Genomic DNA, 24,533 nt, shown 5'->3' with positions numbered 1-24,533 from the left:
CTGTCCCCTACTTTAATCCCGAAGGTGGTGTCTTTCTTCCACCTCAATGAGGATATCGTACTTCCGTCCCTTTGCCCTACTCCAACGCACCGCGTGGAGAAGGCTCTTCACTCCTTGGACCTTGTTCGAGCTCTCAAGAAGTACGTGTCCAGGACGGCATCTTTTCGACAGACGGATGCTCTGTTCTTGCTCCCGGCGGGACACCGGAAGGGACTGGCCGCTTCTAAGTCGACAGTCGCCAGATGGATTCGGTCGACTATTCAAGAGGCTTATCGCGTCAGAGGCAAGCCTATCCCTGCGAGCCTCAGGGCACACTCCACTCAGTCGATGGGTGCTTCCTGGGCCATTTGGAATCAAGCGACTGCAGAGCAGGTTTGCAAAGCTGTGACCTGGTCTAGCCTGCACACCTTTTCAAAGCATTACAATGTCTATACTCGGGCATCTTCAGATGCAAGCCTGGGTAGGCGTATTCTGCAGGCAGCGGTAGCGCACCTGTAGACAGCAGGTGCCATAAGTTTCTACTGTTGGGTTATTTCCCACCCAGGGACTGCTTTTGGACGTCCCACGGTCCTGTGTCCCCCAATGTGGTGATGGAGAAATAGGGATTTTTGTGTACTCACCTTAAAATCCTTTTCTCCGAGCCACTCATTGGGGGACACAGCACCCACCCTTGTTTTGGCTTGTTGCCTATGATAAGTATTTTAGTCTCTGACGTTGTTCCTACGGTTAAATCTTGTTAATCTACTGCTTTGCTAGGAACTGGTATTATTCGGAGCCAGTAGGCAGTGTATAATGCAGAGGAGCTGCTAACCCTTTTTGTATTTGCTTAGTGTCAGCCTCCTAGTGGCAGCAACATACACCCACGGTCCTGTGTCCCCCAATGAGTGGCTCGGAGAAAAGGATTTTACGGTGAGTACACAAAAATCCCTTTTTTAAAATGGTGCCCGCCACACCTGCGCAGTAGCATCTATTTGTGTCTATAGAGGAGATCCGATAGCTGCCACCGCACATGCACCGACGTTGCCATCTTGGAGGAGGATTTTTTTTTTTCCTCTAACTAACAGGGGCAGCACACAATCTAGAAATGTACAAGCGTCTAGGAAACTGATCCGCAGTACGTCTCCCGTACACTCACGTGCCATGGCGTCTGTGAGTTCTGTTTCTCGTTCTCTCTCTCCAGACGTTGGTAGTGAACTCTATTCTGAGTATGAAACGGACGTCTCCTTAGATCCAGTTTTGCCCGACTTTGAGGACAGTTGATTCTCTGAGGCCGTCAACCAAACTCTGACGGTTGATGAAGACGTCGGCTCTGCCGGATCACACTCTGTGCTTCAAAAAAGCTAAGTGTCCTCATAGAACATTCGCCATTCACCCGGAGTTTCGGGATATAGTTTATTGGTACAGGGAGTGACCGGTTAAGTGCTTTACATCAGAGGTCCCCAACTCCAGTCCTCAAGGCCCACCAACAGGTCATGTTTTCAGGATTTCCTTAGTTTTGCCCAGGTAATAATTGCATCACCTGTGCAATGCAAAGGAAATCCTGAAAACATGACCTGTTGGTGGGCCTTGAGGACTGGAGTTGGGGACCTCTGCTTTACATGACAAAAACCGCTCGAGGCGAAGTACCCTTTCTCAGCCAAAATGAGAGTGCAAGTCCCCTGCAGTAGACCCGCCAGTCTCTCGCCTGGCATCCAGAACCATTCTATCCATGCCGGACGGATCGTCTATTAAAAATCCCACAGACTGCCAGATAGAAAATTTGGCTCAATCTGTTTTCAAGGTCTCAGGTGCGGCTCTATATCCTTCCTTCGCTGCAGCGTGGGTAGCTAAAGCAATGGTTTCCTTTTCGGAGACCTTGGCTAATTCTATTCAGAGCAGTAATCTTCCTCCGGAGGCAGCGCAGCTAGCTTGCCATATTTCTCAGGCAGGAGATTAACTAGTACACGCCTCTTTGCATGTGGCCAACTGTGCGGCTCTATCTGTGGCAAATGCCATCACTATCAGAAGATCTTTATGGCTCAGAGAATGGAAGGCAGATTCTGCGTCAAAAAAAGTCTGACATCTCTTCCTTACCAGAGTGGGCGTTTGTTTGGAAAGAAGCTGGATCAGCTTATCTCGGATGCTACGGGAGGAAAGAGCAAATTTCTTCCCCAGCAGAGGCTTCGGCGTCCTTTTCGGCGACAACAACAAATCCGTTTCCAATCCTTTCTCGCCAATCCGGATTGGTCAAATCCCACTACCTCTTCAGGATCAGGACGCTCTCCTCGCACGAACAGAGGACTCCAGGCATCCTTTAGGTCCAATGGGCAATGGAAGGGCCAGACCAAACAGTCTGGATCTAAGGGATCTAGGTCCCACAGATTTTCCTCCCAATGACTCATGGGTAGGGTTGAGCGACTTTTACTTTTTTAGGGTCGAGTCGGGTTTCGCGAAACCCAACTATCTCAAAAGTCGAGTCGAGTGAAATCGGCCGATTTATGGCGAAAAGTCGGGGATCGACCGAAACACGAAACCCAATGCAAAGTCAATGGGAAATCTAACTTTTTTTCTCTCTCTCTCTCTCTCTCTCTCTCTCTCTCTCTCTCTCTCTCCCTCTCCCTCTCCCTCTCCCTCTCCCTCTCCCTCTCCCTCTCCCTCTCCCTCTCCCTCTCCCTCTCCCTCTCCCTCTCCCTCTCCCTCTCCCTCTCCCTCTCCCTCTCCCTCTCCCTCTCCCTCTCTCTCTCTCTCTCTCTCTCTCTCTCTCCCCCTCTCTCTCTCCCCCTCTCTCACACACTCTCTCCTCTCCTCTCCCAGAAAAGCTTCCCCCACTATCGCATGCCTTTAGACCCTTGGGACCTTAACTTGGTCCTGGGAGTCTTACAGGAAGCTCCTTTTGAACCACTTCCAGACACTTCGCTCAGCTTGCTTTCCTGGAAAGTTGTTTTTCTTGTTGCAATCGCATCAAGCAGGCGGGTTTTGGAGCTGGCTGCTCTGTCCTGTTGGGCACCTTTCCTTATTTTCCATCAGGACAAGGTTGTCCTAAGGCCGTCCCCATCCTTTTTGCCCAAGGTTGTCTCATCCTTTCACCTTTTAGGAGGACATGGTTCTTCCTTCATTTTTTTTTTTTTTTAAACATAAATTTTTATTTACAAATTGTGTCAAGCATTACATCTTATTGACATTAAATTCTTAATAATTAACACAACGTTATGGGGATTAGGGAAGGGAAGAGGATAGGGGAAATGGTGACATTACAATAACTATCCAATCACATTCTCTATATGCAAATCTGCAAAGTCATTTAAGAACGGTATTTAAACGGAAAGATAACCAATTGTTCCATTTTTTCTGAAATTGAGCTATATTATTATTAGATGTAGCGATTATTTTTTCTGATAGGCAATTTTCGTTGATCAGTGATACGACCTCGGGCAGTGAGGGGCACCTGGAGTTTTTCCAGTAACTAGCAATTTTGAGTCTTGTTGCTACAATAATATGTACAATCACTGTACGGAACTCATAGGGAAACGAGTCCAAATCAATAGCGAGTAACGCCTGCTGTGCATTAAGAGTCACCGGTATACCACAAATCTGGAACATCAGATGATCTATGGCTGCCCACAGACGTCTAATTCTGTCACAACTCCACCATATATGTAGCATGTCTGCACAGGGGTCTCCACACCTCCAGCACGTGTCTGGGGAACTGCAGAACATCCTGGACAATCTACTGGGAGTGAAATACCACCGATATAACAATTTCCTGGCGTTTTCTATGTGGTTAGTACATTTAGATTGGCTTCCAATAATTAAGAAGGATGCCCTCCACTGATCCGGTGTGAATGTGCAGTTTAGGTCTTTTTCCCACTTTTGCAGGTATGTAGTTAGAGAGGGCAGAGTATTCTCCAACATACAGTCGTAGCTTGTGGACAGCGCTCTAATCTGTGATGTCGGGTTCATCAGCATAGAGTAAAGTTTAGATGGCGGTGCAGGCATCTGTTTTTTCCTTTCAGTTAGGAAATGCCGGATCTGCAAATATTTGTAAAAATCCCTTTGAGGAACATTGTATTTATCTCTCAATGATGTAAAAGTAATTAATTCCTCCCCCTCATACAAGTTCCCAATTGAGGTGGTTTTGGGTAAATTCCAATTTTTAAGTTTGAGGTCCGGGATACAATGCTCCAGTGTCTCTATAGGAGCTTTGAGGAATGCGGTTTGTATAAGGCCTAATTTATTAGTCAACACACTCCATAGCTCCAGAGCCGCGTCTATTGTTGGGGACATTTTTAGGTTTCTATTAGGGACTTTAGTTTGATGTGCATGGTAAAAAGCTGAGACATTGGAGGTTCTCATCAAATGTTTTTCAATTGCTATCCAGTGCCGATCATCATCATTATTCCACATGAATCGTAACTGTTCGAATAATGCGGCCCTGTAGTACCGGACCACTGAGGGGCACCCCAGGCCACCCTTACTCATAGGGATGTAAAGCGTGTCCGCTTGGACTCTGGGTTTTCTCTCTTGCCAAATGTATTTTAAAATCATTGCTTGAATCTCTTTTAATATTTTCATTGGGAATATGATGGGGAGATTGCGGAACAAATACAGTATTTGTGGGAGAATGAACATTTTTACCGATGCAATCCTGCCCAGCCATGATAGTTCGTGTTTCTTCATACGTAACATGTCAGTTTGGATTTTCTTCCTTAGAGACTCATAATTCAGTGATAGCACTTTATCTGCTGAGAGTGTCAGCCGAATACCCAAATACTCAATGTGGTCATTTTCCCACTTAAAAGGGTACTTATTCTCAAAGCTTTTGGGGTGTTTTGTGAGAGGGGTCAGGTTTAATACCTGGCATTTAGACACGTTCAGCTTATAATATGATATTTTAGTATATGAATCGATTACTTGCATTGCTGCCGGTAATGATTCTGTCGGGTTTGTTAACGCTAGAATGATGTCGTCAGCAAATAAGCCTATTTTGTGTTCCGTTTTATTCACCTGAATTCCTGATATCATCGAGTGTGATCTAATTTTCTGCGCTAGAGGCTCAATCACCAAAGCGAATATAAGGGGTGATAGCGGACACCCCTGTCTCGTCCCGTTAGTAATAGTAAACCTGTCCGACATCATTCCAGAGACAGAAACCGATGCTGATGGGTGAGAATATAGCAGAGTGATTGCTTTAGCAATATTACCCGTAAATCCGAATCTGGCCAGAACCTCAAACAGGTATCCCCAATGCACCCGATCGAACGCCTTCTCCGCGTCCAGGGATAGGAGCAGAGAAGGCGTCCGGTCGCTCCCCGCCACATGGATGAGGTCAATCATTCGTCTGGTGCCGTCCAATGTCTGTCTAGATTTGATAAATCCAACCTGGTCTCTGTGCACCAGGGAAGGGATTACATCGGAGAGTCTATTTGCTAAGATTTTGGAGTACAGCTTGAGGTCAGTATTTAGTAGGGATATTGGCCTGAAATTACTTGGATGATCGGGAGTTTTTCCTGGCTTGGGAAGAGGGACTATAGTCGCTTGTAACATTTCTTCTCGTATTTTGCCTGTTTCAAATATATTTTGGAAGACTAATAATAGATGTGGGGACAATATTTGGTTGAATAACTTCAAGTATTCATTAGTTATACCATCCGGTCCTGGGGATTTATTATTTTTTGTTGCCTGAATGGTTTGTTGGATTTCTTTTTGGCTTATAGGTTGATTTATTGCCATCAATTTATCCTCTGGGATTTGGGGTAAAGATATGCTATTCAGGAAATTATTAATTAGCTCAGCGTTGGGTTGTGGGATAAGGTTGTCGGTCTTGAGATTATAGAGTGAGGAGTAATATCTTGCGAAAGTATTCGCAATTTCTTTAGGGTTGTATATTTTGTTCTTTTGATCATCTTGTATGTGAGCTATTTTTTGCTTTGTTAATCTCGCTTTAATCTTATTGGCAAGTATTTTACTCGCCTTATTCCCCTGCCAATAATATTTAGCTTTATTCCTCCTCAAATTATGCTCATATTTATATTGGAATAGCTGATATAGTTCGTATCTTGCCTTTTGTAGTTTCCTATATACCGTGGGTGATGGGCTATGTTTATGGATGTTTTCCATTGTTGCTATATTTTTATTGAGCTCTTCTATTTGTCGCATTCTCAATTTTTTGTGTTGCGCTGCTATCTGTATTAGCCGCCCTCTTATATAGGCCTTGTGGGCGCACCACACTGTGGTCGGGGATATGTCAGGGGTACTATTGATATCAAAAAATTCCTGGAGAAGGTCGTTAAGTTGGGATTTAATATTATCTGAGGCTATTAAGAAGTTATTAATTCTCCACGGAGAATAAGTTAAATTATTGTACGTCTCTTTAATTTGGCATGTTACAGGAGCGTGGTCCGACCAGGTTATGTTCCCAATTTTTGCTGATTGTATATTTTGTAGGAGCCATTTATCCACTACTATTAGATCTATTCTTGAATATACTTTATGTGGGTGGGAGTAATATGTATAATCCCTTTCAGAAGCATGAAGGACCCTCCACGTGTCATACAATTCTTCTGATATAAGACACTGGGACAGCGCATGGGATTGGGACTTTTTCTTTGAGCACCAAGATTTGTCTATGTTGGGGATCGGGACGAGGTTAAAATCTCCACAGATTAGCAGGGATCCTTGTTTTATTTTGGATAATTTAGTTATGAGGTCTTTAATAAAAGTGATTTGACCTGTATTGGGTGCATATATAGATGCAATTGTATACACCTTGTTATTGATGCTACATATCAATATTACATATCTGCCTTCATCATCCAGAACGCTATCAACAAGCTGGAACGCTACAGTGTCTTTTATTGCAATCGCTACCCCTCTCTTCTTTTTCGCCGCATATGACACATAGATATGGGGGTAATTTTTATGTTGTAGTCTATGGGTATCATCACGATTTAAATGAGTTTCTTGGACACATAGTATGTCCGCTTTGAGTGCCTGGGCTTCCTTCCATAATAACGATCTCTTGAAAGGGCTGTTTAGGCCTTTCACATTAATGCTAGATATTTGAAATACCATCAGTTACAAAAAAGAAAAAAAAATTCAATCAGTCACCAGATACAGGATAATAATAAGGGAAACAAAGGGGTTAAAGTAATTAACAACAACCAGAACAAGTACAACTTGTACAACTCAGAGTCCGGTTCTATGTGAACCAACTGGATAGTCGTTCCTATCCAGTATTAAAGGGGGGGAGAGAATAGAAAAAACGAAAGCAATATTCTCATGCCCCTTCAACCTGCCAGCCAGGCAAAAAAATAACAGTGTGGTGTCCTGGCATAGGCACACGGGATACATATGGTAACAGAGTACTTGCGTGAGAATCAGGTCCATTCTTTGTTCAGTGTCGGGGGTCTTTTCTTTAGTGGGGAGCTGGTATCTTCATCCACTGATGTCAGGGACCATTCCTGGAGCAGAGTCATGGCCTCTCTGGGAGACGCAAGGACGTGTGAAGTTCCGTTTTTCGTCACGATGAGCTTTACTGGATATCCCCACTTGTAGACAATACTGTTGTCCCGTAGAATCTTGGTTGCGGATGAGAATTCTCGCCTCCTGTTCAGGGTTGTCGCAGACAAGTCGGTGAACACCAGAATGTTCCGGAATCTTTCTGGAAGTTCTTGCTTTGCTGACGCTGACTTGGTCACTGCCTCCTTGAAATGGTAGAAGTGCAGCCTGGCTATCACGTCTCGCGGTGCGGAGCTGGGAGCAGACTTTGGTTTGGGGATCCGATGTGCCCTGTCAATCAGCAGGTCCCTCTGTTCTGCTGACGGCACCAGAATTGTGAAGAAGTCCATTAGAAACTCCTTTAGTGTATCCGCTGACACACTCTCAGGGATTCCTCTGAAACGTAGGTTATTGCGCCTGGATCGGTCTTCTAGGTCTGCAAGCTTCAGTTTTAGGGCCATGATTTCTTCGTCCGCTTCATTATGCGCGTCTACTAGTTGGTTGTGCGCCGTAGTATATTCCTCCAGTTTCCCCTCTATGTGTGAGGTTCTGTCGCCAATCTGCGTTATTTCTTTATGTAGCTCAGTGAAAGCCGTTGTGATATCAGTATGAATGGCTTGCTTCAGGTCTCCCAGCAGGGATTTGAGTGTGGCTACAGTGACAGGGGCAGAATTGGAGTCTGTAATAGGAGAGTCTGAGGAGACGGTCAGGGCTGTGTTTAGTGGCTGTAAATCTTCAGGCTCTGAACCTTCAGCATTCCTAGCAGGGGGGAAAAGCAGCGACTGCAGCGTTGGTGAATAGCTCTGTGTGCTCAGGGATCTTTCAGTTTTGCTGGGAGTTTGGGGCTGGTGGAGTGATTCACTGTGCAGCTCTGACCTTTGCTTCACACTGCCATCACTCCTGCTGCTGCCGGCGGCCGCGTGGTGAGAGTTGCGGTCGCCATCTTGGATCCAACTACCCATCGCTTCAAAGACCTGGACCCTGCTGGGCGCCTGCCCCCTCCTTCTCCCTCGCTTCATTCCTGGAGTGCACCACCGCCTGGCTTATCTTATCTTCAGATCTGACCTCCTCCGGTCACCTCACTGTGCTTTGGGCCGCTTATGATAGCTGGTGGTTAGGGAGCTCGAGCCTCGCACGTCCGCTCAGCTCCACATCCGGTCACGCCCCCCTTCTTCCTTCATTTTGTCCGACTCCAGTCCACATGGTGGAAAGGGCTCTCCATACTCTGGATGTAGTCAGACCTCTGAGAAGGTACGTCTCAAGGATGGCGTCCTTCCAAAGGTCGGATTCCTTGTTCATGCTTCCTGAGGGTCACAGGAAGGGTCTAGCCACTTCAAAGGCCATGATAGTTAGGGCGGCATGGTGGCACAGTGGTTAGCACTGCAGTCTTGCAGCGCTGGAGTCCTGGGTTCAAACCCCACCAAGGACAACATCTGCAAAGAGTTTGTATGTTCTCTCAGTGTTTGCGTGGGTTTCCTCCGGGCACTCCGGTTTCCTCCCACATTCCAAAGACATACTGATAGGGAATTTAGATTGTGAGCCCCATCGGGGACAATGATGTGTGCAAAATATAAAGCGCTGCGGAATATGTTAGCACTATATAAAAATAAAGATGATTATTATTATAGTTAGATGGATTCGTTCCACTATTGAGGAGTTCTACCGCATCAGAGGTAAGTCTATACCAGCGGGGATCAGAGCACACTCCAGTCGGTCAGTGGGTGCTTCCTGGGCCATTCGGCATTGGCAGAGCAGGTCTCTAAAGCTGCAACTTGGTCCAGCCTACATACTTTCTCGAAGCACTATAATGGTCATACTCAAGCTTTGGCTGATTTGCTTTAATTATTGTATTGTTAATGTTGTTACTTATGACTGTTGTGTTTGAAACTGTTAAGCTGTAAAGCGCTGCGGAATATGCTGGCGCTTTATAAAGGTTTATTATGTGGGGCTGGGCAGAAAAATTCGGCAGGCTGTGGTGACACACATCTGGACCGTAGTTACATGAAGCCTGATGTTTTTGGTTGTTTTTTTTCCCACCCAGGGACTGCTTTGGGACGTTCCATGGTCCTGTGTCCCCCAATTAGGCAAAGGAGAAACAGGGATTTTTGTGTACTTGCCGTAAAATCCTTTTCTCCTTCGCCTCATTGGGGGACACAGACCGTGGGTGTATGCTGCTGCCACTAGGAGGCTGACACTAAGTAATACACAGAAAGTTCTCTCATCCCCTGCAGTATACACCCTCCTGCTGGCTCTCAGCTAACCAGTTTTTGCTTAGTGTCTGTAGGAGGCACATGGACGGTTCTGCTATTCAAACCCAAAACTCCTTTATTTTATTTTTACATTTTCCATTTTTGATTTTACTTTCTACAACGAAGGGGCGACAGATCCTTTCAAGGCTCCGATCTTCCCGAACCATCAACAGGCGAGCACGGAGAGGGTCACCTCTCCGTATCTTCTCCTGCGACGTGGAATGCCAAGCCTGGGCTAAGTCTTAGGGGCGACGGGTCCCTTCAAGGGCACCGATCTCCCCACACCCTGACTTTGACGAGCACATGGAGTGTCGCCTCCACGTACCCTCTTCCTCAGCCAGGCCTAATGCCAGACAACTGGCCCTGTCCACCCGGGGGCTGAACTCTGTGGATGTATAGAGGCCCCTCTCTATGGCGTCCGAGCAGCCCCCCGGAAGCCGTGCCCACACTCTGGCGCGCTAAGGAGGCTCCGCCCACCTTTTCAGGCGCTTCTATGGCACGGGAGCGATCGGTCTCTCGGCAACGCCCCTCTATTCTACCCCTGGTATTGCTCACGCCGGATGCAGAAATTTAGGCCTCGGCTTGGGCCTTTTCATGGAAGTCATGAGGCTCCGCCCACAACACGCTGTGGCCCTGCCCCCCGAATAGGCACCTCTTGTTCTGCAAGACTTTACCACCTCTGCAACTCCCGGTGGCCATCTTGGTCCACCCTGCTGGCGCACACACACACAGGGGCTATGGTTTTGCATTAAATGGGCACAACGACTCTGCAACTGGGTAAGGAAGTACTGCTCTCTTCCCCTGCATCTTCCCCCTGTGCTTAAAGGCACAGGACCAGTATTCCCTGGTCTTAAAGGCACAGGACCAGTATTCCCTGGTCTTAAAGGGAACCTGTCACCTGAATTTGGTGGGACCGGTTTTTGGTCATATGGGCGGAGTTTTCAGTTGTTTGATTCACGCTTTCCTTACCCGCTGGCTGCATGCTGGCCGCAATATTGGATTGAAGTTCATTCTCTGTCCTCCGTAGTACACGCCTGCGCAAGGCAAGGTTATTATTATTTATTTATATAGCACCATTGATTCCATGGTGCTGTACATGGTGATTCTCCCTTGAGACAAGGCCGTCACCCTTCAACAGGGAGCTCGCGCACTTGTTCACTCATCCCCTCATTCCAATCGATTTGCTAGGAGGGTTCTGAGGAAAATTGGTGATGACTATGGAAGCGATTTCCTTCGCTCCTCTCGATTTCTGCAGGTCAAACAGGCTTTCAGAGGGTAGTCTGAGCGCCTTCCTCATTCAGGGGAGATCCTTTCTCCCGGGTTCAATGGTTATTAGTGACTACCGATGGCAGTCCTCGTCTCCTGATCATTGTTCCGGGGATCCAAACTGTACAGCTAGTTCTACAGCAGGTCCACTGCCTTCTGGCGGGTCACCCCATCCGATTCAATCGGACCATCCCACGTCTGTGCCATACGTCAATAATCTAGCAGGTACCCACGGTCAGGCGTCATGGTCTAGGTACCTCACATTCCCTGTTGGTCCACGATCTATCATTTGTTGATCTGTGCACTATACATCTCAGGAGTAGAACTCTGGCCGACAGACGCTGTTAGAGTCCCGCCTTGTGTGAGTGGGAACTTCACCCGGAAGTCTTCCATCAGATCTGTCTTCTCTGGAGCACTCCAGATGTAGGTCAGATGGCGTCCAGACTGAACGCCAATGCGCTCTTGTTCGTGGTTCGGCCTCGAAATCTAAAAGCCATCGCAGTGCATGCTCTGGTTCTTCCATGGTACCAGTTTCCATAATGCCTCTTTCACTACTTCCGAGATCTTTTCGGAAGCAGGAAGGGCCCCATTGATCCTGGGAGATCCGCACTGACTATGTCAGGTTTTTCTTGTTTGCGGAACTAGTATTTTTCACTCTTATTGCAACAAAACTGCAAATATGGACTTCCTCGCAGGGAGTCTTCACATGTGGTTCTTCCCTATCGCATACTGTTATATCTTTGGGACCTTAATGGTCCTAGGAGTCTTACAGTAGACTCCTTTTGATCCGGACAGACTTTACTATCAGGGAAAGTCACCCTTTTTTTTCTCTGCGATCTCCTTATCCTGACGAGTCTTCGGAGCTAGCCGCTCTGTTTTCAGACTTTTTCCCTTATTACCATCAAGGCAAGGTTGCCGTTAGGCCATCCCCGTCCCTTGTTACCTAGGTGGTATTGTATTCCCACAGTTATGAGGGAATCGTTCTTCCTCATCTTTTTTCCGCACCAGTCCACAAAACGGAATGGGTTCCCCGTATTCTGGACGTGGTGACTGCTCTGAGTAGGTACGTCTCGAGGACGGCATCCTTCCGAAGGTTGGACACTTTATTTGGACTTCCTGACGGTAAGAGGACGGCTTCCTGACGGTTACAGGAAGGGTTTAGCCGTTTCATCAGCCATGTTAGCCTGGTGGATTCGTTACACCATCCAGGAGTCCTTCCATGTTAGGCTGACATCTATCTCCCTGTCTATCGAGGTTTCTTGGTGTTCTAGGAAAAAGGCTTCGGCAAAGCACGCCTGCAAGCTTGCGGGTTCGTCCAGTCCGCATGCATTATTGAAGCACTATAATACCCAGACTTCCACAGATGTTAGTCTGGGCAGGCGGACTTTGTAGGCCGCGGTGGCGCACTTGTAAGTAGCAGTTTCACAAGGCCTGATCTGATGTTGTCCCCACCCAGGGACTGCTTTGGGACGTCCCACTGTCTGTGTCCCCCAATGAGGCGAGTGAGAAATAGGGATTTTTGTGTACTCACCGTAAAATCCTTTTTTCCGAGCCATTCATTGGGGGACACAGTTCTCACCCTGTTATTAGCTTGTGCATGTTTTATAATTTGACATGCTATACTCTCATATGTGGAATGCTATACGCTCATATGTTGTTATTGATCTCCTACTGCTTTTGCACCGAACTGGTTAGCTGAGAGCCAGCAGGAGGGTGTATACAGCAGAGAAGGAGCTAACTTTCTTTGTATCACTTAGTGGCAGCAGCATACACCCACGGTCTGTGTCCCCCAATGAGTGGCTCGGAGAAAAGGATTTTACGGTGAGTACACAAAAATCCCTATTTCTCCGAGCCACACATTGGGGGACACCGCACCCTTCTTGTCAGCCTAATGGCTTGTGCTTGTTCTTTTGTTTGACATGTTGTACTCTTATTAACCCCCAGAGCTTTTTTCATTTTTTGCTCCCCTTCTTTCCAGAGCCATAACTTTTTTTATTTTTCCGTCAATATGGCCATCTGAGGGCTTATTTTTTGTGGGACGAGTTGTACTTTTGAACACAATTGGTTCTAGCATGTCGTGTAACAGAAAATTGGAAAAAATTCCAAGTGCGATGAAATTTCAAAAAAAGTGCAATCCCACACTTTTTTTTGTTTTGGCTTTTTTGCTAGGTTCACTAAATGCTAACACTGACCTGCCACTATGATTCTCCAGGTCATTATGTGTTCATGGACACCAAACATGTCTAGGTTCTCTTTTTTTATATAAGTGGTAAAAAAAAAAATTGTGCAATTTTCCGATACCCATAGCGTCTCCATTTTTCGTGATCTGGGGTCGGGTGAGGGCTTATTGTTTGCATGCCGAGCTGATGTTTTTAATTATACCACTTTTGTGCAGATACGTTCTTCTTATCGCCCGTTATTTCATTTTAATGCAATGTCGCGGCAACCCAAAAAAGTAATTTTGGCGTTTTTGGCATTTTTTTTTTCTCGTTACTCAATTTAGCCATCAGGTTAAACTTTTTTTTTTTTTTTTTTATTATTGGAGCGAAAGGGGGAGGATTTGAAAATATATATATATATATATATATATATATATATATATATATATATATATATATATATATATATATATATATATATATATATATAATTTTGGCATGCTTCAATAGCCTCCCATGCTAGAAGCATCCAATACTCGATCCCCTCTGCTAAATAGAGGTGATGCACAGATCACCTCTATGCAGCAGAATTACAGGCTTGCTATGAGCGCCGACCACAGGGTGGCGCTCATAGCAATCTGTCATGAACAACATAGAGGTCTCGAGGCGACCTCTGGTTGTGATGGCAATGCACCGCTGACCCCCAATCACGTGACGGGGGTCAGCGGTGCGCGTACTTCCGGCTGCGCGGCTGACAGCACTTGTTAAATGCCACTGTGAGTTTGACAGCGGCATTTAACTAGTTAATGGGCGCGGGCGGATCGCGATTCCGCTCGCGTCCATTGTGCGCACATGTCAACATGTCGCGGCTTTGAGGTGGGCTCACCGCCGAAGCCCACCTCAAAGCGGGGGATGCGTAGTATGCCGTCAGCTGGCAGAAAGGAGTTAATGTTCTCTTACTGCTTTTGCACTAAACTGGTTCTCTGGGATCCAGCAGGAGGGTGTATACTGCAGGGGAGCAGCAAACTTTCTGTGTATTCACTTGGTGTCAGCCTCCTAGTGGCAGCAGCATACACCCATGGTCTGTGGCCCCCAATGATTGGCTCGGAGAAAAGGATTTTATGGTGAGTACACAAAAATCTGTTTTCAACCACTAAAGTATACATAAAAATTTTTACAAGTTTACGATCACCATAATTGTACTGACCTGAAGAATCATGTTTAACGGCAACAAAACAAAATCCAATGATGGAATTCCGTGTTTTTTTTGTTTGTTTGTTTTGTTTTTTTACCATTTGCTTGTAATTGCCGTCACTCCCATTAGATCAGTATTAAGAGGACGTCCATTATCACATTGCCAAGTTAATGGGAGCCGCTCTGCTCACTTCTGCTGTGTTTTTGTAGATGCTGCTCATTAATCACAAGAAATAATTTTTTTTGTTTGTTTTTTTTTAGCCCAAGACTAACCGTGGTGGTGGTGAAGAAAAGAATAAATGCCAGATTCTTTGCCAATATGGGCGGCCGGCTCCAGAATCCACCACCGGGAACAATCGTTGATAGTGAAGTCACCAGACCTGAATGGTTAGTACACATGTGCCCAGAATAAGTATGGAGGGAGGACTAGTAATGTCTGAAGTGTGACTCCTGGGAGACCCCCACCTTACTCCAGACCTCACACTGGGAGTTGTCTGACAAGTAAATGTGATGAGCTGAAATACCAGACACTGCCACATACAAAGAGTAGCGCTGGTTTCTAATTTCAGACATCCCCTTTAATCCAGATCAAAGGAAAGTGGACACTTGGAGGCATTTTACTGTAAACCTCCCGGCGTTTTAAATATTTCCATAGGTCTGTTCCTATGGCCTCCATGATTGGGAGGCTCAAATGTGGTGTGCTCAGTATCTTAAAGGGGTTGTCTGTTACATGTAAAAAAAATATGGGGGTTCTTAAATGAAAAAAGCCCCCTACCGGACCCCTGACATTCCTCTGTGATACAGATCAATTCTCTTCCTGCTGAGACAGAATGTGATTGCTGAAGGTCATCACTAACTGGCTGCAGCGGTCACTTTGTGTTCCCTGCTGGAAGAAGTGCGGAGACTTGTAGGGATGGGGGGACACAGGCAGCGTTACATAGAAGTGGGGGGGCTCTTGTATCTTTTTGACCTTTAAGACCCCTTTGGGCCCAATCTTAATATAACATGTAGTGGACATCCCCTTTAATAAAGTGGCCAGCAACGATCTGACCGATGCTCTCAGCAATTAATCCAAACTTCTTCTGTAAAGTCTCCGGCACAGAACTCGCTCAGAGGAGGCATGGACTTTAGGGCAACAGCAAAAAGCTTAACCAAATCCATTGTTCACGGATCTTCCTGAGTCTCCATAGTTGTCAGGGTAAACTGAAAGAAATGGAGTACAAGTCAGTAGGTATGGAAACTAGGAGCACACGGGCAATCAATACAGAACAAAGACAGAAAATATCCTGCTGTAAGTAGAAGCAATCGTGCATATGGATAACACTGGGTATTTAATAAACACTGATTTTATAAAAGAAAAGTGAAAGCCATCCCAGCAACGTCAGTGTGCCCAAGTTCAGGATGGTGCTGACGAAGCACCCGATGTTCTCTATATCCACTACGTCTTTTACTTACAGCAGGTATTTATTGTGTTTGTCTTGGGTTTTATAGTTGCCAGGTTGCTCTCGATAGATTAGCGATGGCTGACACCATCGTCTATAAACCATTAACGCCTGTGTCGTCTGCTTCTGCCCAGGTATGACTTCTTCATCATCAGCCAGTCTGTGAGACAAGGGACCGTCTCCCCCACACATTACAACGTTGTGTACGACACCGGAGGCCTGAAGCCCGACCACATGCAGCGCCTGACCTACAAGCTCTGCCACCAGTACTATAACTGGCCTGTATGTAGTTACTGGGAGATTACTGGAGAGGGGACTTCAGGAGTCCTGCCTGTTCACTGCTGTTTTTTTCCACTTAGGGTGTCATCAGAGTTCCAGCACCGTGTCAGTACGCTCACAAGCTGGCCTTCCTGGTCGGGCAAAGCATCCACAGAGAACCACACAATTCTCTGTCCAGTCTCCTGTACTACCTGTAGAAATTGTACAGGGCTGAGGATTGTTCAAGTGTCTGCTTTGAGTTGAAGTTTATGAGAAATTTGGCAGAGTTGGAAAAGCCAAAAGAGGCAGCCACCAAATTGTAGCTGTCATATATATTTATTTATTTTCTTTAATTTTATTTTATTAATTTGAAATTATATTGATGTTCACAAAAGGTTTAATAAAATGGTTATGTTCTGGCTTCTCAATCATCTGATGTTTATTAGACTTGAGATTTTCTGCTACTTTTGCAGAGGAGCTAGGTTGTTCCAATAAAATCTTCCATCTTTCAGCCTTACAGAAATCATCCATCCTTCAGTATCTGAAGAGCCAGGGTGCACAATACTTGCCCATTTATATGAGCATAGTAGCTCCTTTAGAGCTGAACCAACCTTTCTAGGCATCCATTCAAAATCAGACTTTATTCGGACTCCCATGACAGCACACGAGAGAGGGGATCAGCCCTTAAGGAACAGGAAACCTACAGATACAAAAGGGCGGCACCTCTCCCCATGCATCAGTTGGTTTCCTGTTCCTGAAGGGACTGGATGCCTATAGAATCTACAGGAGTCCAGGCCGGCCGGACCGATTCTGGTGGCGAGGGGGTCTCCCACTTCGGCCGGTGCGGGTACCTGATGTAGTCACGGTGGCCCTGGCAGGGCGGCACGGCGGTGACTAGGCAGCGAGGAGCGGTCGCCAGGGGGTGTCCGGTCTCCGGGGCCAGCGTCTGGTAAGTCGCCCTTCCCGTGGGCTGTGGGTCTCTCTGGACAGGGGGGGGCGCGGCGGCATCTAGGGGGCGCCGATCGGATCGTAGCTGGCCGGCCTCGGCGTTCCACAAGGGCTGCAGCGCTGACAGGAAGCGCTTAAAGCTGTGGTGACGTCGGGGGGCGGAGCCGGCGACGTCTTCCGGATCGGTGAGCTCCTGCGCATGCGCGGGGGCTCCAAGATGGCGGCGCCCACCGGAGATCATGCCGCAATCCCTCCGGAGTAACGATTGATTCCCCACAGCTGCGGGAGGGCGGGAAAATTAAACAAGCAAGCTGGGCAGGATGCGCTGACCGAAGGAGGGGCTTTATAAGGCGGCTCCAGCAGCATGTTCCCGGGTTCTGGCTCCAATTTACTGAAAATGGATTCAGATCAGGATCAGCAGGTTGTGCTGCTGGAACAAGCATCCCAGAAACCCAAGGAGAAGGAACATGAAAAGAGGAGCGATGGTTCGGGCCACAGAAGCTCCTCCAGACAGGGGTCTGGAGGGTCAGCCAAAAAGGATCCCCCTCGTGCTTCGGTATTTCTGGGTGTGAGCAGCCACTGGTAAGTGATCTTCGAGAATGTTCACTTAGTGACTAGTCTCCCCTCATGTGTTTTTATGTAGGGAAGGAAAAACGTCAGTAAGGCGAAGCATAGGGAATGTGCCATCTGCGGGGTTCCCTTGCCTGACTCACACCCTAAAAAACTATGTGACCCCTGTATCCAGCAGACGGTGAGGTTCTGGAAGGAGGGGAGGGGGTATAGCATGTAGATCTTACACTCTAGTCTACCTTACTTATCCCCGTAGGTAGCCGAAGAATCCTCCTCTATTACGGCCAGTCTCAAGGAGATGATTAGAATGGAGGTTAAGGAGTCCTTTAAAAACCTTTCACATTCAGGAGGTTCTAGGCAGAGAACTGAATCTGATTCGTCTATGGAAAAGGACAAGTCCGAAGAATCAGACGATTCAGCAGCATCATCCTCCTCTTCGGAAGAAGACGCTGCTCGGTTTTGCCTACCCCTAGAAAGGATAGACAAATTGGTAAAGGCGGTCAAAGGCACAATGGGAATATCGGAACCCAAGCCTCAACTATCCAAAGAACAAATGATGTTCAGTGGATTGGAGCAAAAGAGGCGCAGAGTGTTTCCTTTAAATGAGAAAATACAAGATCTTATTAATAGGGAGTGGAGAAAACCGGAGAGAAAAGGCTCCTTACCACCTGCGCAAAAACGTCGATACCCTTTTGATGACCCAGCAGTAGGTAACTGGAGAAAGCACCAAAGCTGGATGCAGCAATTTCCAAGGTAGCTAAACGATCTTCTCTCCCATTTGAAGATATGGGAACACTTAAAGACCCCCTGGATAGGAAAGTGGATACCTTCCTGAAGGGAACCTGGGAGATGGCAGCTGGCTCCTTAAGACCTGCGGTAGCTTCAACCTGCACGGCAAGGTCAATGATGGTCTGGCTGGACCAGTTGGAGACCCAATTAAAACAAGGGGCCTCTAGAGATTCCATTCTCTCAGCATTACCTGTAATCCAGGAGGGGGCGGCTTTTTTATCAGACGCCTCAATTGACTCCGTAAAGTTGGCAGCTAGAGCAGCAGGACTTTCTAATGCTGCAAGGAGAGCTCTATGGCTGAAATGCTGGCCGGGGGATATGCAGGCAAAAGTGAAGCTCTGCGCTATCCCTTGTAAAGGCGAGTATTTATTTGGGCCTACCCTGGATGAACTCCTGGAGAAAGCAGGAGATAAGACAAAGTTTCCCAACCTGTTCAATCCATACCGTCGTCCCTTCAACAAAAGAAGGTTCAACCGGGGAGGAAAGCGAGCCTTTTCACCAGGGAGAGATCGTCCCAGATGGGAGGATAGGCGAAAGCGAGGTACAGGTCTCATGTTTCGCCGTAACCAGACGGAAAATAAAAAACAAGACCAATGACTGGCAATTCCAGTGGGAGGGAGACTATTGCGTTTCTCGGCAGAATGGTCGAAAATCACAAACAGCGTTTGGATAAAAGACACTGTTTCCCATGGTCTCAAGCTGGAATTTGTTCATATTCCACAGGACAAATTTAGTTTAACACCCTGGCGCTCATCTCCCACTGAACAATTCGCCCTAGAAGAGGAAGTGAGGACTCTTTGTTCCAAAAATGTTTTGGTAGAAGTGCCGTATTCTCAGGCAGGGAAAGGGTTTTACTCTCCCCTGTTCCTAATCCAGAAGCCTGATAAATCTTACAGGACCATTATAAATCTTAAGGGTCTCAATAAGTTTTTGGTGAAACACACTTTCAAAATGGAGTCCATCAATTCGGCAATAAAGATGCTTTTCAACAACTGTTTCATGGTAGTAGTGGATTTGAAAGATGCCTACTATCATGTACCCATTCATGCTGATTTCCAACGGTACCTGAGGGTAGCGATACTAATGGGGGGTAGGATTCAACATTTTCAATTCAGAGCACTCCCCTTTGGGATCACCTCGGCACCTAGGGTGTTTACTAAAATAATTGCGGAAGTCATGGCGCATTTAAGAGAGTCAAATATCCTTATAGTCCCCTACTTAGACGATTTCCTCATTGTAGGTAACTCGGTAGATCATTGTCTGTCACAATGGGAGATTGCTAAAACCAAACTAGAACGGTTGGGTTGGATCATAAACTTTGAAAAATCAAAATTACAGCCCCTAAATGTTCAAAAATTCCTGGGGTTAATGTTGAATTCAGTGACACAGCAGTGTCTCCTCCCTATGGAGAAAATGGACCAAATTCAGAGTTTTGTATTAAGAGCAATCAATACACCTTCCATGACACTTAGACAAGCAATGTCTCTACTTGGGTCACTCACATCTTGCATCCCAGCAGTTAAGTGGGCTCAGTTCCACACCAGGTCCCTACAAAAAGAAGTCCTGTTCCATGACAGAGCCTTAGGAGGCGCATTGAATGGGAAATTGACATTGAGGCCGATAACATTGAATTCCCTTAGATGGTGGCTAGATAAACAAAATTTATCAGCAGGGGTTCCCTGGATGGTAGATGTCACCCACGTGATAACCACGGATGCCAGCTCTTCAGGGTGGGGAGCCTATATGGGGGACATTGTGGTCCAGGGACAGTGGGAACCCTTCACAACATTTTCATCAAATCAAAGAGAGTTGTTGGCGGTTGAACTGGCTGTTTAAAAAATTCCTCGTATATATATTCAGGGCCAGCACGTCAGAATTCTGTCGGACAACAGAGTGGCGGTCGCTTACATAAACCGGCAAGGGGGAACTCGTTCCGAAACTTTAATGCAGATCACGGATCGGTTGTTCCAGGTGGCAGAGCTCAATTTTCTATCTTTGACAGCTCTTCACATCAAGGGAAAAGAAAATGTGGCAGCAGATTTCCTCAGCCGAAATGTGTTAAAACAGGGAGAGTGGTCTCTCAACGAGGACATTTTCAATCTCGTCGTCCGCAGATGGGGTCAACCAGTGGTGGATCTATTCGCCACCAGAAACAACAGAAAAGTAAAACTTTTTTGCTCCCTAAATCCCAGGGAGAATCCCCTGGCGGTAGACGCGTTTCTCATAAAATAGGATTTTCCACTGGCCTATGCTTTCCCACCACTGAACCTGATACCTCTAGTGGTGAGGAAAATCAGGGAGGATCGAGCGAAAGTCATCCTTATCGCCCCCTTTTGGCCCAGAAGAACCTGGTTTGCCTGGCTCAAGACAATGTCTGTAGCGGTCCCCTGGGTACTGCCAGAGATCCCGGACTTGCTTTCTCAGGGACCGATCTCCCATTCACAAGTGGCGGGGCTCCATTTGACGGCATGGAGTTTGAACGGAAACTATTAGTGGGGAAAGGCTTCTCTCCAAACTTGGTGGAGACGCTCCTAAAGAGTAGAAAGCAAATAACTACGAGAATCTACTCTAGGACTTGGAGAAAGTTCTTGTCTTGTTCAAAGTTTAATGTCCAAGACGGGGTGCCAGTACAACAAATCCTAGAGTTCCTACAGAAGGGGTTCGAGTTAAAACTCTCTCCTAGTACCCTTAGGGTACAGGTCTCAGCTTTAGGTGCCCTATTTTCCTGTAATATAGCGAATAACTACTGGATAGCGAGGTTTATGAAGGCAGTTAGTAGATCTACACCACTGCATAAAGACAGAACAGTTCCATGGGATTTAAATTTAGTTCTGTCCTCTCTAACTAAACCCCCCTTTGAACCTCTGCAGGAGGCCTCGATCAAAATGTTGACACTTAAGACAGCCTTCCTGATCGCCATAACCTCAGCTCGCAGGATAGGGGATATACAGGCACTTTCCAGAGCTCCTCCATACACTGAAATCTTGTCAGACAGAGTAGTCCTTAGACCAGACCCAGCATATCTGCCAAAGGTGGCGACACGGTTCCATAGATCACAGGAGATAGTTTTGCCGTCCTTTATTCCTAATCCCTCTAATCCTAAAGAGCAGGAGCTTCATACGCTAGACGTCAGGAGATCTCTTCTTCAGTATATTTCAGCTACTGATAATTGGAAGAAAGATGGGGCACTGCTTCTTTCCTTCCAAGGTCCAAGGAAAGGGTTTAGAGTATCAAAATATTTACTGGCTAAATGGATTAGGGAAACTATCTCTCTAGCTTATACAGCAGGTGGGGGGCCAGCTCCGCAGAACCTAAAGGCACATTCCACCCGGGCCATGGCGTCATCCTGGGCAGAAAGATCTGGAGTGTCAGTGGAGCAGATATGTAAGGCGGCCACATGGTCATCCCCTTCCACTTTCTTTAAACACTATCGGTTGGATTTGGGATCCTCCTCTGATCTTTCCTTTGGGTTAAGGGTGCTACAATCTATAGTCCCTCCCTAAGGTAGCTTACATCTCTGTAAATCTCTCGTGTGCTGTCATGGGAGTCCGAATAAAGCATTAAGCTACTTACTGGTAGCGGCATTTTTCGGAGGCCCATGACAGCACCCTTAGTTCCCTCCCTATTCACGTGGGGGTAGCACTTCCTGATATGTATATAGCGTAATATGTAAATCTCACGTATGGTGTCTTATTACAATAATGGGTTATTTTGTTTCAAATGTATATAATGTATATTTGTGTACCACTAACCGCGGCAGTCCTCTCAGGCTCTGAAATACAACTGATGCATGGGGAGAGGTGCCGCCCTTTTGTATCTGTAGGGTTCCTGTTCCTTAAGGGCGGATCCCCTCTCTCGTGTGCTGTCATGGGCCTCCGAAAAATGCCGCTACCAGTAAGTAGCTTAATGCTTTTCTTTCACATCTTCAGATTGATTTGCTCTAAGGATTTCCTAAAAGTCCAAGATGTGTAGCTGCAAATACCCAACTGTGCGGCTCTGCAGCAATTTCTTCACTTTTGTGAAGTCACTGTCAGTTTATGGTTTTTCTGTTTCAGTTGACAACAGTCCTCTGGGTGTTCAGGAAGATGTTATGATCCTTTTTCAAGATCTGGGTGTCCTAGCTATCACCAAGGATCAAGGTTCTATCCAAAGTGGCCATTCTAGAGAGCCTTGAGATCACTCTGGACACAGTATCTTTCTTTGGCTGGTACCAGCTATCACAAGCCTCCCCTTCCCTCTCTCATTTCTTAACCTTTCTGGGAATGGTTCAAAACAACTTTGACTGATGGGAGGATTCCTGACACTCTTCTACTCTCATGATAATGTCTGGTCTTTTCTGGAACCCCATCCAGCTTGATGGTTTTCTTCATGGCTTCTGTTCCATACAGCAAGTTATACACTTGATTGAGTGAGCCATTATAACTTTACATCAGAAGTCCATGGAAGGCCTGGATAGCACCATTCTCCTACTTATTTCAAGTGTTGGTCACGAAGATGATTGTGGGCTGCTCCTTTCTACCATTGGCATGGACCGTTTCTGGAAGCCTCACTGGCTTAAAAGGAGTTTTTTTGGAACCTGATTATTTTACTGAGTGATCAACTAGAATCCTTAGTTCAAATTAATGTCCTGCAAATTCAGGCCAATTTTAGGAAGCTAGGGGGCACCACAACTGGGCAAACGTAATGTTATACAGATAGTGAGTATGTATAGGGGTGCAACTCCATGCATAGCCAAAGGGACATAATGGAGCAAAAATAAAAAGCAGCCACGCAAATAGAACGCACACCCAGAGGGATTCAAGCTAAATAGCAAAAAATACTAAAAAGTTTGTTGAGAACAGAGACAAATATGCTAGAATAAAAACATTAAAATATAACAGCCACACCACTGGTCCCATGGTAAATACTCATGTACAGACGGCCAAAAAATGCAAATGATGTTACACAACAAGAATAAATGATGCGTCACACAACAATAATTGCAACACAGAGATACGTATATGTAGAAATCAATCTTTAGGCGGCATATAAGGATGACCTACAGAATGGGGAATGGAATCCCCTGAATCCTATGTGAATATAGTATGACTCAATATTTCAATGACCCAGGTATAAGAATATATACATATAAAGGAGCACATGGGGTCTGGGCGTCCCCAGAAAACCCTACAGTAAATAGAGTGCCCTAATATGGAAAGAGAGGCCAATACTACCGAAAAGCCCCAATAAAGAGACACTACTGATAAGGTATAATATAGGCCAGGTAGAGAAATATGAAAAGCCGGGTAGCCTGGTGGGAATATAATACCATCCAGGCTATAAGAAAGTGCCCATGAAAATCAAGATATGTGGCACAGTAGTTAGAAAAGCACAGGGATTAAATATAAATCACCCAATCAGGTCATCCAGTCTGTGGCGTAGGCCGTCGGCTGTCAAGAGTAAGGGAGGGTGATCCCGGGATCCAGAAGGTGTGGGAAAGGCCCCATGCGTATAGCTGCTGAACGCAGCTTCGTCAGGGGAAGTACTGGGGGATAGGTAGGAAGGACTTAAGTAGCGGTAGGTAGAATTAGAGCAATTACCAATAGGTGGGCAAGCGGTGCCCGGGTACATACCTTAATGAGCATGGGGGATTGAGAAAGTTTGCCGGCGCCAGTACGTAGTAATCCCTGAAAACGAAAGTGAAAGTGCGCACAACACTTGCTGCTAGACATCAAGAGAGCGCAAGCGCACGGCACACCGCTCATAATAGAGCTTATGTGATGTAAAAAGGGCCGGATTAGCCCGCAGCACATAAACAGAGCGCATGCGCAAAATAAAGCTTGCAGCGCCGAATCATGACCCCCACAGTGCGCCATGCAGCGCCACAACACAGCGCTGTCAGGACAAGAGGGGAGGTGAAGGTGACCAAACAGGAAATTTCAAAGGAGAGACATATTTGCTTGGAGATTAAGAGCCACACGTAGGAGGTGCACAGGTGGCCATGATACCCCCCAAAGAAGAGATTCCAGAGCCCAAGTGTAGCACAGACACATTTAACATACCAATTAAAGAAGCATATCCAATCCCGAGAACATGAGAAAAGGGAATATGAATAAGAGGCCATCCGTTTGTTCGCCATGTCTACATTCCCAGTAATATGTATCATTTGGATTATTGGCTCTCATCCAAGGTAAGATCAAACA

General features: G+C 46.3%; 1 protein-coding gene and 1 long non-coding RNA gene across 3 annotated transcripts in view; one reads left to right on the top strand and one right to left on the bottom strand.

Moving 5' to 3' along the window:
• The window catches only part of LOC138671168 (piwi-like protein 1), a 119,521-nt gene extending 103,049 nt beyond the window's left edge, over positions 1–16,472 (top strand). Inside the window, exons 19-21 of the mRNA XM_069759115.1 lie at positions 14,606–14,731; positions 15,921–16,068; positions 16,146–16,472. Of these exons, the coding sequence (XP_069615216.1) occupies positions 14,606–14,731; positions 15,921–16,068; positions 16,146–16,262 (391 nt within the window). The 3' untranslated portion in view covers positions 16,263–16,472. The remainder of the gene's footprint in view (positions 1–14,605; positions 14,732–15,920; positions 16,069–16,145) is intronic.
• Positions 1–24,011, bottom strand: part of LOC138671169 (uncharacterized) — a 29,484-nt gene extending 5,473 nt beyond the window's left edge. The window contains exon 1 of one of the 2 annotated variants that reach the window (XR_011319436.1): positions 23,964–24,011. This is a non-coding gene — a long non-coding RNA (uncharacterized lncRNA). Of the gene's footprint in view, positions 1–14,357; positions 14,592–23,963 lie in introns of those variants that run through there. The other variant, XR_011319435.1, reaches the window with a different exon arrangement.
• Between the last annotated feature and the right edge of the window lie 522 nt (positions 24,012–24,533).

Source organism: Ranitomeya imitator, chromosome 3 (genome assembly GCF_032444005.1).
Source record: "Ranitomeya imitator isolate aRanImi1 chromosome 3, aRanImi1.pri, whole genome shotgun sequence".
Lineage (NCBI taxonomy): Eukaryota > Metazoa > Chordata > Amphibia > Anura > Dendrobatidae > Ranitomeya > Ranitomeya imitator.
The sequence above is the reverse complement of the archived record's forward strand: the minus strand, read 5'-3'. Positions and strand labels throughout refer to the sequence as shown.